The 12,798-nt window shown below is 37.6% G+C and overlaps 2 protein-coding genes across 2 annotated transcripts in view; one reads left to right on the top strand and one right to left on the bottom strand.

The window, feature by feature from the left end:
• Secp43 (tRNA Selenocysteine associated protein) overlaps positions 1-12,798 on the top strand; it is a 414,926-nt gene that overhangs the window by 247,736 nt on the left and 154,392 nt on the right. The window lies entirely within an intron of this gene.
• LOC117991854 (potassium/sodium hyperpolarization-activated cyclic nucleotide-gated channel 2-like) overlaps positions 1-12,798 on the bottom strand; it is a 264,983-nt gene that overhangs the window by 228,566 nt on the left and 23,619 nt on the right. Inside the window, 1 exon segment of the mRNA XM_034979490.2 lies at positions 10,651-11,233. Within this exon segment, the coding sequence (XP_034835381.1) occupies positions 10,651-10,697 (47 nt within the window). The 5' untranslated portion in view covers positions 10,698-11,233.

Raw genomic sequence — 12,798 nt, forward strand, 5'->3', positions numbered from 1 at the left:
CTCCTGAAAATTACAGGGTGTTATTTAGAGAGCGTTTAAGTGTGATAAATAGAGAAAAGCATAAATATTTTAAAAGATTTACAAAAATCTCATATAAAAATTAGAATCCGTACTTCTCGAAAAATCGTAATTTTTACACTGGTAATGAAAATAGGTAAGTATGTCGTAATAAATAAATGTTGTAAGAATGCTACTATCATTTAGTTTTCTATGATTTCAAAAGTTTACTGACTGACTTACGATATAACCCACTAAAAGAAAATTGAACTTTGGAATCCTCCAGGTAAGTCCTTGAAGAGTAAAAAACACGTAAAAAGCTTCTAAAATCTGAAGTTGCGGGTTTACTTGTCAAAAAAAACAAAAAAAAACCAGCCAAGTGTAAGGCTCGCACACTGAGGGTTCCGTACTATAGTCGTATTTTTTCGACATTTTGCACGATAATTCCAAAACTATGCTGCATAAAAATAAATAAAAATCTGTTTTAGAATGCACAGGTTAATCCCTTTCATATAATACCCCACTTGATATAGTTATCTTACTTCGAATATTGAAACTACTAATTATTAGTTCATGACCACAATTTTATTTTTTTTGTGTGATCTAACCCTAAATTCACGGTTTTCAGATTTTTCCCCTAAAGCCAGCTATAAGACCCACCTACCTGCCAAATTTCATTATTCTAGGTCAACGGGAAGTACCCTGTAGGTTTCTTGACAGGCAGACAGACAGACAACAAAGTGATCCTATAAGGGTTCCATTTTTCCTTTTGAGGTACGGAACCTTAAAAACAACAACACATCTCTCTTTCTTCATCTTTATACATGAAATCATTCAATTGAAAATGTAAACAGCTGATCGTAATGGCAAAGTACGCCTACAGAGTTCATTCATGGACGTAAACTGACGCGGACGTAGAGGTGCTTCCAAAGAGGCAGTGTGACGGAAACAGACATTGCTAACCCGTAAAGGATCACAGGAAGCCGTAGGATACAGGGCTTTTTTGACACGTTGACCCAGATACCGGAAAATATTACACTTGAGGCGGCTTTCGATAAAATTTCCTGCCCACCTTATGTTTTATTGACACCTATTTCTCCTTATACCTATCCGTCAAAATTCGAATTAAATGAGTGCATGAGTACCTACGTAAATTTTGTATGAAGGCCACTTCGGATCGAATTTTTACGAATACGAATCGAAAACGAATGAGTGCACAAACGCCCTTAGATTAGACCCGACAGCTTGCACGCCAAATAAGCGTTGTGTTCTGGGAAAGTATTATATGTATAGAAGGTCGAATTACGGTAAATATTAAGATTTTGCAGTAAAACTGTATGTTTGAGTTCAGTATTTAGTATTCCTTCATTCAGTTTCACCTACTTATCCTTCGTTTCTCTGTTTCTTTGTTTCAATATTGAAACAACGAATAAATACCAATTTGTTTATTCAAACGCGCTTAAAGAACCTGCCATGAAAGATTAAAATATCACACATATTTTATTATTATTCGGAGGTTCAATCGATTTCGAATCCACCAGTTAGCTCGCTCTTGACGTTCTACGGCTGGGTAGAGTCGTTTTTTCCTGATTCAATTTGTCAGGCCATAGGAGAAATGAGTGTCTTTTTATGGTGTACATAAAAATATATTAAGTACATATTTTATATTAAGTACATACTTTGCATATACCTTGCCTATTCACTTGACTATTATGACTACGTCATTCACAAAGTATCTAAAACTCTAAAGCATACTACAACGACTGACCTTTACCGCGTAGCGCATTTTCCTTCCATTCTTGAAGAAAAATCTCATCGAACAATGCCTTTCACGGAAATAAGTGTCCGTGGCCTCAGATATAAAAAGACCAAATATAAAAGACTGTAAATTTATGAAAAATATACGGAAGACAATACCTCCGCTCTTTTGATTCATCGAATTTATACTTTTAAAAATCTTATGAAGACTTCAAGAAGGTAATAGATTGAACTTTAATTTTATTACACCTTGAAATAATGAAGACGTAATGAAAGAATCGAGTGTAAGTGTGGTAAGACCACTGGTAAAACAGAATGAAATCGCGTAATACAAAAGCTATAAAATTTTACAACCTGCTCTGAGCGTAACACGGTTTTTCTAGGAAATTCGTGTAACATAAAATATTGGGCATTTTCACTGAGAACATCTGACAAATTTTCTAACGCTATACTGGCCTACGCCTAAGCTACGCTACGCTATACTGGTATACGCAGTGGCGTGCACAGGGTTTGAATCCAGGGTATGCATTAGTTAGGTAGGAACCTGTTTTACTGGCAGGTCATAATGAAAAATATGCATCAAGAGCTATTACAACTGGGGTAAGCAGTGCATTTACGCCTTTATGACCTGCACGCCACTGGGTATACGCCTTAAAAGCGGTGATAGCCTGGTGGTTAAGTTAAGTAGCCGTCTATTCAGGAGCTCAGGGTTTGAGCTCGGGGACGCACGTCTGTCTAACTTTTCAGAGTTACGTGCGTCTTAAGAAACATGTGGTTAACCTACGCCATATTTCTTTCTAAAATAAACGAAATTTTAATAAAAGTTAAACTTTAATGGATTCCTATATTTTTCCGTGCTCTCATTAATTACCCACTCGAATCATTCAGTGGAATTATTGTAATTAATTTTCACGAGCTTAAAAATTTTGCACCTATAATAAATTGGTGCAAAATAGCCTATACATAACGGAATTAAAATTTATTTTCCTGCGGAATGCAATTTTGAGTCGTCCATTCACAGCCCACACTACCACGTACGGAAAAGGATGGAATAAAATACAAAATTAAAAAAATCTCTAATACTGTAAATCGCAAAAATATAATTGAACGGAATTTAAAATTAATCAAAGAAATATACCCAACAAACCCGCATTTTTACTGTAGCGTTCAATTAAAAAAGTATACTACTTTTCTAATTATTTTTTCGGGGTGTTAGGGGGGGGGGGCACACACCCACACGTCACCCGCACTCGCCCGCACCGGATTAGCGCGGGGGCTGTGTGGGTGTGCGGGGCGTCCCTACCCCGATTGCCGTCTCGACCTGTCCCGTACTATCAACTATTTCGTATATATTTCTTCTTGATATTCTTGCATTTAAAGTAGAATAATATGAAATATTTGAATATATACAAGTTTTTATTGTGTTGTCTCTTCAATAGGCATTTTCAAAACCTCGAGTCGGCCTTATTTTGAGGGCATTTCTTGTACACCTCACGTACATTACATTCTGACAATGTTAAGCTTATTTCTGACAGACATTTACATGCATTTACATTTACCTTTGTTTATCCCTAAGAAATGGGATTTCGTTTGTAATCTGAATAGAATTATTTACTTTTATTATTATAATCATCTGATTCTTTACTACAAACAACAAAACATGGTTAGGTATACATAATATAACACCCCAGTACAAAGGAAGCAGCAAGGAAATCACATTGAAATCGGCTGTTCGTTACATCGATGTCACAGCTCACAGCGCACTATTAAAAAACCGGCCAAGTGCGAGTCGGACTCGCGCACGAAGGGTTTCATACCATTAACTATAAAAACGAGCAAGAAAATCAAGTTTGTTGGATGGGTTTGTTATAGCGGCAACAGAAATACATCATCTGTAAAAATTTCAACTGTCTAACTATCACGGTTCATGAGATACAGCATGATGACAGACGGACAGACAGACGGAAGGACGTTGGAGTAATAAGGTCCCGTTTTACCCTTTGGGTACGGAACCCTAAAAGTAGAGGACAGTGCTCGCGCATAATCTCTAAGACGAATGTGCTAACGTAAGGTATGCACCTTTATAAATACGACTACATGCTAGTTTCGACGTTTCAAGAGGCACGCCATGGAATGCTTTTTAGTTTTTGTTCATAGGTTGAAACAGGGAACTCGTATTTCTGAGCAGAGCTGTAGAGATGACTTAAGGTATGATTCCGAACCACGCTGCACGCAGCAGTGCTACCGCAACAGTGCTGTCGCGGCACTACTGGTCCCCATACAATCTCTATAAGCTTATATGAGATTACATTCCGAGCTAGGCAGCAATGTTCCGCTAGATTGCTGTCGCGACATTGCTGCCTAGCTCGGAATGTAATCTCACCAGTAGTGCCGCAACAGCACTGTTGCGGCAGCACTGCTGCGTGCAGCGTGGTTCGGAATCATACCTTTATTTAAACAAATAGGTGTCGGTATGTCGACAACCATCGTAGGAAAGACAAAACTCTCCAAGCCTGTAGATGTGTAAGCAATATGTATTATACATCCGTAGACGTAATATATAAGCGTATACATAATGTATACGCTTGTATATTACGTCTCCGGAAATACATTCTACGCGGTTTGAAACCTACTTTGCGGTATGACCGCTGTACACTTTGGCTAGTGACCTTTTGAAGCTAATGAACGAAATTGAACCTTCACACGTCAAATTAAAGTTTAAATTTGGCTACATCGTAGGTACATAGGAGAACATTGCTACGGAACTACGGAATTTCGACTCGAGAACTGTATGTTTCAGAACAATGTTAAAACTCAAACAGCAAGTTCTAAAAGCAACTACTGAAATACCTACTTGAATGTGCTAGTGAGCTATATTTTTTTATGTAGTTTTTTACGTCATTACGTTCGATAGTACTAATACTAAAACTTACTTACTAATAAGTACATTAAAATCTGTAATAGCCTAGTGGTTAGGACGTTTGCCTTCTAATCGTAGGTCGGGAGTTCGATCCCGGATCCCGGACCTCTAACTTTTCGGAGTTATATGCGTTTTAAGTAATTAAATATAACGGTGAAGGAAAACATCGTGAGGAAACCTGCATGCCTGATTGAGAAGTTCTCCATAATGTGTCATTTGAGAACAGGGTCAGGTGTGTATTAGTAGTAGTCTACCAATACGCACATGGCCAGCGTGGGAGACTACGGGCAAAACTCTTCTCATTCTGAAAGAAGACCCGTGCTCTGTAGTGAGCTGGCTATGGGTTGATCATGATGATGATGACATTATAACCGTTCGTTGTAAAACGTTTTTCAAGCACACGATCCAATCCAAACCAAAAAGGTTTACAATAATTTTCAAGTTATCAAGTTTACCTAGCTATCATAAACAGCTTAGTAGATCGGACTGACTGACATGTCAACAAGAAGCTTGACTTCTGTGTCGAAAAGCTTGCTGTTTTGCATAAAAAACGCAGACACCAAAAAAGGAGGTGCGTGCCAAAAATTGAACCCCTAACCCCCAAATAGGAGGCCGACGAATCTCCGCATTAATAAAACAATATAATATTACGTACCTACATTAATCAAATTACGGTTTCTATCTTATTATAGGTACTTTTAACAATATCTACGTGTACTTTCAGCTTATGCAATGTTTTTAACGTAAAACCGTATAAAATGTGCAAGAGAAAAACTATCGAAAGTAAATTTCTCATGACCCCAATAAGAGAAAAACCATGTGATGCTGTGAGCATTTTTCGTACGGGAAAATTCAATTAGGTCATGTCTGGTATTATGGAGGAACAGCAATGGCTTTTGGCAAGATCCCAATTTATTACAGGTAAAAGTGAAACGGTTCAGTCTAGGACTAAGATAATGCTGTTGTTTTCACTACCTTCAGGATTTAGGACCTTAAAGCGAAACGGGATTGAAGTTGTACACCGGTGCTCCGGGCGACCGGGAGCAGTAATCTGGGCCGGGTGCAAATTTGTTGCACGCTTTTTATAAATATTTATCTTTAAAATTATATGTGCTCTTTTACCAATATAAATAATACCATAATCTCTTAGTGTAAGCGTTGAATGTAAATACGAAATTTTATTGAAATTGATTTTATATCAATCGAATAAAACTGATTTTTCTCCTCGTGTAAAAAATGCGTATTTTGGGGAAACTTTGCGATTGTTTTGTATAGAGCCAAATTGTGCCAATCATGGCTCTCGTAATTCGCTAAAGATTTTTTTTATATTATATTAAAAAATAAATAAAAGTAGTTTTTGAGGCTGAAACTTGATTCTTTGAACATCCGAAATGTGTCTCAGTTAGCGTAAGCTTTACGCTAACTTTCCGTGTTAGCAGGTAGGCTCATGCTGTTGTTAAATCTTGCAACAGAATTTTGTACCAATTCCCTCCAACCAATTGAGCTGTTTGAAACAACTTGTATGTAACTTCGATGACAATTCAATAATAGGTGGAAGTGGAGGTAATCTCATAATGGAGCCGGGATGTGCCCATAGCAACTCCTCAACTTCTCAACATAACTCCGTCGTGTACGAGTGTGTTGGATTTGTCTTGACCAAGTACTATACACAGCTAAATGATGTACAGGGTCTCATGATGGAGCCGGAGGTGGTCAAAGGAACTCCTGAATTACCCATCACATCTCCGTCGTGTTTAAGCCCGTTGAATTTGTCTTGACATAGTCGTAAATAACAGCTTATTTATAAAAAGGTATTTGTTATTTTTTGAAGATATTATTTAACGTACTTGTTGTTTTCTTATAATCTAGGGTTTTTACACACTTTTACGTAGTGACTGATGTAGTTGATGATGCCAGAGACTTCATCCGCGTGGATTTAGACTTTGAAAAATCCTGATTGACTCTGATTTCCTGCAATAAACCAGTAGGTAGCCTATATCACTCTGTAGGCCAGTAACTAAATCCATGCAAAAATGTCGTTTCTTTTTCACTTTATTATCAATTGTTTTCGTTTATTAAAACGGTATGTTTTAATAAACGAAAACACTAATATTTTGATATGGCAAGTTAAAACCGCGCATTTTTATATATCTTGTGCATTAAAATATAATAATTTATGCTAACAAATATGATTTTAAGATATATATTATGTTTTTAAGTACATCAAAAATCAAAAACAAATCTGAAAGTAATAACTAGGTTAAGGGAAAACGAAAGTTGCAAAGCCAATATCATGGTCCCTATAAAAAGAAGCCAGGTGTTTTCTAAATTGCGTGCCGCGAAGGAACAAAATTCAAATAACGCCCTTCCTTGACAAGGGGTACATACTACATACTTACAGCCTAGCAGCAAATAAATATGTTTATATTCGAAAGGTCCTATTCATCTGACATCTGTAATAAAAGGAACCTTCTTTTATTCATTTAGTACCTAAGTAGGTACATCAATTATTGAAATATTCAAATTATCTGTTATAATGTGAGATTTATCTTGAATTTTACATTATACACATAATGTTAGGTGTGTTTTCAATAGTTTAGGGTAGTGTGTCTTATTGCGTGTGTTAATGGCTTAAAATTAAAAGTATTATAATTATTCATTAAAGAATTATTACATTGCGCGACTTCGTGTACGTGAATTCAGGTTTTTTTTTAATATCCTGTGGAAAATTTGAAGATCCCGTGGAAAAACTATTTGATTTTGAATTCTATGTTCGTCATAAATTATAAAAAATTATCAAGTTTTTCATTTTTATATCTGGATAGTGAACATCTCTTTTCATATTTTATTATTAGCACTTATTATATTTATTTATTTATATATTTATTTTTTCATATTTTATAATTATTAATTGTGAATTTTTACCAGTAAACCTGTATATGAAGTAATCAGTATTTCCATTCTAATATGCGAAGCTCCATTGTCTCGCATTGGTCTTATTTTAGTGATACCAATTTGCATAAACTAACCGTAGCCCCAGAATGTACACAACGTTTTTATGAAGACCAGTTCAAAATCAATCTCATTACAAAGGCATAGAGTACGTTTTCGCAAACTGGAGGCTCTACAAGTTTTTGCCGTAGTGCCCTGGATACAGACGGTAATTGAATATTCACATCTCGATGGCTTTCTGTTCGACGTTTTGATCACTCGTGAATCGGAGTGTGGGTCGTCTTCAAAACTTCAGCGAAATCATTAGAAACTTGTGCCATAGGTACGTCCAAATACTATATTTAATTCATTCTCTCTTTGCAACTCATGATCCTGATTTCTAAAGGTCGTCATCCCTTCTATTAATTCTTAATAGATGAGGGGATTCTTGGAAAAGCAGGTAAGTAATGCGGTCGACTCGCAGAGCTTTTAGCATACGACCCCATACGAATATTAAGATTGTCGAATCTATGTTAGCGATAACTGTAAAATGTTCCAAGACGTAGGATTGACGTGCCTCTTCGACATACAGAGGAAAAGTAAAGGCCAAAATCAAAGTCGGTCACCCATCCAGTGATCGACTTGTGTCTACGTAGCTCAACTAGCGAAGCGCTGCGCATCCAGCCACATCACACTCATAAAATATTACATCCTAATTCAGTGAAATTGGCAATCAAAAATAAATTGAGTCGCCAAAACAATTTTAGTGCAGATCACTTTGAATTTTAATTTATGCGACACTCAGAAGGTAGGTATTAAACTGCACGCTATTATTGGACTTATAAGTATATATTACTAGCTGATGCCTGCGACTTCATCCGCGTGGAATAAGGTTTTTTTTAAATCCCGTGGGAACACTTTGATTATTCCGAGATAAAATGTAAATGAGTAGGTTTAGGACTCAATAGGGGACTCAAATTCTTTTGCCTTTTTGCTACTGGTTGACTTTTAATTATTAAGGGAAAATAAAATGTAGGTAGGTATACTTACTTACTCAATTAACGGATCTTTTCGTTAATATTGTTTACTAGCTGATGCCCGCGACTTCGTCCACGTGGAATTAGTTTTTTAAAAATCCCGTGGGAACTCTTTGATTTTCCGGGATAAAAAGTAGCCTATGTCACTCTCCAGGTCTTTATCTATACCCATGCAAAAAATCACGTCAATCCGTTGCACCGTTGCGAAGTGAGTGAAGGACAAACCAACAACCCAACAAACCAATAAACCAACAAACAAACACACTTTCGCATTTATGATAAGGGTACTGATTAGTCACCCAATTTTTCGCTGACCAATTATGTATTATAATATTTTCGGTGAGCCAAAATTTGATTTACTAGTTATCTGACTAGGCAAATACTACCCACTACCAAATTTCATCACAGTCGACATTATTTTTTTGTTATCAACAAAAAAGTTGCAAGAAAGCGTTGTTGCACTAATTGTACCTACTCGGCCTGCTGTAACCCACAAAAGCCATCTATCGTAACGACAAATGTCCTGAATGACTAAAGGTTGGTCAAACCAGAGATCCATCAGTGTCCGTTCCTCAGAACCTTAGATCAATTACGTATTAAATCCTACTAATGTTATAAATGTGAAAGTGTGGATGTTTGGATGTTTGTTACTCAATCATGCAAAAACGGCTGAACGGATTTGGATGAAAGGAGATTGCCCATTTTCTTAGGAGCTTTGGGCCCCCCCAATATAATTGTTATGTCACCATGGTTTTAATTTTATTTTGTACACAAATAATTACCTTTTTATATTCTGCAAACGATTTCCATTTATTCACCCTGGTTATAAAGAAATCTTATTTTTTATGTTCCTGATATTGCTGGTATTTTATTAATACTTCTTCAAAATAAATGGATGTTTCCAATTCTAACTGTAATTGTGGATATTTTCAATGATAGGGTGAAAGAAAAGTCGTAATAAAACATATTATAATCGTAATTAACACATTTAAAAAAAAAATTAAGTTTTGACACGACGCCACAAAAGAGGGCCCATTCGCGGGCGATCTCCTTTGGAATGGAGATTATACCCTGGATTAACACATAGGCTACTTTTTATCCCGGAAAATAAAAGAGTTCCCGCGGGATTTTGAAAAATGTAAATCCACGCGGACGAAGTCGCGGGCATCAGCTAGTTTTGTATAATATTTACACCTACCTAAGCTAATTGATAAAAACAGACGTTACTTACGGCTGAGTTTGTTGTGGGCTCTTCTCAGACCTGGGCGCGTTTGGAATCCTTGTACTGAGCTTTAGTTTTAAGTTCACATAATCATTTATCACCACTATATTATCATCGTACCGTACGAGACCCGTGTTTGTAGTAAGCTGGCTATGAGTTGATCATGACGATGATGATGATAGTAGAGATTCTATGGTATGGAAATGGCTTCAATACCCACTTGATAACCAAAGCCCTTCTAATCTGCACGTGATACACCCTGCCATTTAAGCTCAAACGATGCTCAGCATACAATATCTTTCCTGCTTGTATCTCAAAAACTCAAAACCCTACAATTCAATCCAACTGGTACGTTGTTAGGATTCAATATGCCTGCCTATTATCTGTGATCACTGATCGCAGCGTCATTTTTACCCTCGAGTTCCCTGCCGATATATCTACCTATTATTAATTTCGTTTCCGCTCAATTTCTCACAGGACGATACCTACCTATCACCTACATGGTGTTGTAAATGATCGTCGTCGATTGATCGCTTGTCAATGGCTTGCCATAAATTTATTCTCCTAAGCTGAGTAAATTTGATAAGAATAAACGGTTTACCATAAACCAAACGAATTGGGAGTACATATCCGAATATTTTGGTTCTAACACATTCGGTGATCCAAAATTTAGTGAGACTAGCTTGCAAGACTAGTTTGCAAAAATCCTTCAAGAATCGAGATTCAGCTGACGGCCTCCATCGGCTATGCGGAATTAGAATATCAGAATAGGAGTTGGTACTCACGTGTGATGGGCGGAGGAGAGCCTCCGGTGTAGGCTGCGCAGCGACATGGCGTACCCCTAGCAGGGCGGACTGCCGCTGCCCTTGCCGCGCGGCCGGCGCAGCGCGCGCGCGCCGAAGAACGCGCCCTCCTCGTTGCACGACTGCGATCGCTGCGAGGCCAACATGCCGGCCGCGCGGCTCAGCACGTGCAGCGGACGCACGCGCGCGCGCCTGCCCCACCCTCGCCCGGCCACCACTTCAATCTTGACTGGCACCGCAGCACACCCCGACCCTACTCACGCCACCACAGCTTGACGCCAGTTTCTGTGAACCTCGCTCGCCACTACTACCATCCCACACATACGAGTTCCCCTCTACAGCAATACAATCCGTAATACTCTCACCAAAGTCACTGTCTCCGGATACATCCACGCCTTTCGAGCGAGGGTTATATTCAATTCACTTTATGCTTGGCACTTGTTCACTTAAATAACCTAATTTTGTTTAAGCTAACTAAATTCATATGTGAAGGCGCTTTATCGGTTGCTCAGTTGGATATATTTAATTAATTGCGTCGTGCGTTGTGTTCGCTGCCCATTCGTATCTGCAACAAAATTAAGTTTCAGTTAGAATTTTTTTTTTCCTTAAGGTATTTATTACACTAAAGGGTATTTTTTCGTTGCAATAAAATTAAATTGCACGGGTATTACCCATTTATGTATCCCACAAAATTTCTCCAAGGGCACTTGGGTTTCCACTCGCTCAAAACCCGAAGAGACTGCGACCAAATTGGTACAATTTGCAAGATTCTTCTCTGAACTACACAACAAGCTCTGCTGCGTTTATGCACCCTCTAATTACAGCTATCTCCGCCACCGCTCCAAATTTTTCGTAAGTCCGTTTAGTCGCACGGTAGCGCGCCCATACCGCGCACTTTGGCTGCGCTCAACGCACTGTTGAAGGAGTCCCCTCGCTGTGACATATTTGCTGACAAATGGGCTGACCTCATGGGTCAGATCTTGCACTTTTGTGAAAATTTATAATTTTGCTTTTTAAAATTTATAATTTTAAGTTGTTAATTTTTGTATGTATGTTTATGTTAGTTTGTACTCGTATTTTAATTAGTGTAATTGGCTTTATAGCCGTTCTAATTAAGTAATAAATAAATAACAATAATAATAATAATAGTCAAAGTCGATAGGAATCGAAAAAGTTTACAATTTAAAAAAAAATACAATTAAGTAAACTCAGACGTCGATCCTACAGCCAAAAGCTAGGATTCAGGATTAGAAGAATTAAAATTGTTAAACTCCTTGTAAGTCAGCCCGCTTCCGTCTTAGACTGCATCATCACCACCGAATGAGAATGCAGTCAAGGGCTAACTTGTAATCGAATACTTATATAAATTTAAAAAACAACATAATATCTTGGACCTAATTCCTTGTTCTGTGTTAAACTTATATAAAACAGCGACTTCAAATAACCAAAAATAACCAACTACAAGTACAGCCCCCCAATTGTGTAAGAATAACCATTTCATGGCTATCGCAATCGTCAAGAATCGCCCTTTGATTGGCTGTGAAAAAATGTAAACAGCGAATCAACCAATCAAAGGGCAGAATTTCTTGACGTTTGCGATAGCCATGAAATGGTTATTCTTACACAATTGGGGGGCAGATCTGACTATCTTAGTCAAATCTAGACCGCTGGCAATGGGATTTAAGCCAAAAAACACACATTAGCGTAATTATTCGCCAGAGTGACTCATGGTAGAGGGGGATTCCAACATCAATGCTTATGCTATAAACCTGTAGGTACTTTTACTCATAATTTGGTCACGAAACCATTTTTGTTTTGACAGGTATTAGTACCAAGGGTGGGCTAGTTAATGAAACGGTCAGTGAAGGGTCGTTCCCAGTAAATCACACTAAAAGTACCTAATCCCATACTTCGATATTGTATTCTAACACGAACACTCCGGTCTCCGTACAACTTTGTCTAGCTGCAAAAATTAATTAAGCGTACATAAATGAGTTTGCTGATTTGTGAGATAACAAGGGAATACCAAATGTAGATATATAATTAAAAGTTAAGATACCAGTAAATGTACCTACGATCTTTATAAACGATACTTTTTTCTATTACAAGTTAAGTAGCCCTTTTTTTTTT

Source organism: Maniola hyperantus, chromosome 20 (assembly GCF_902806685.2).
Source record: "Maniola hyperantus chromosome 20, iAphHyp1.2, whole genome shotgun sequence".
Taxonomy (NCBI): Eukaryota; Metazoa; Arthropoda; class Insecta; order Lepidoptera; family Nymphalidae; genus Maniola; species Maniola hyperantus.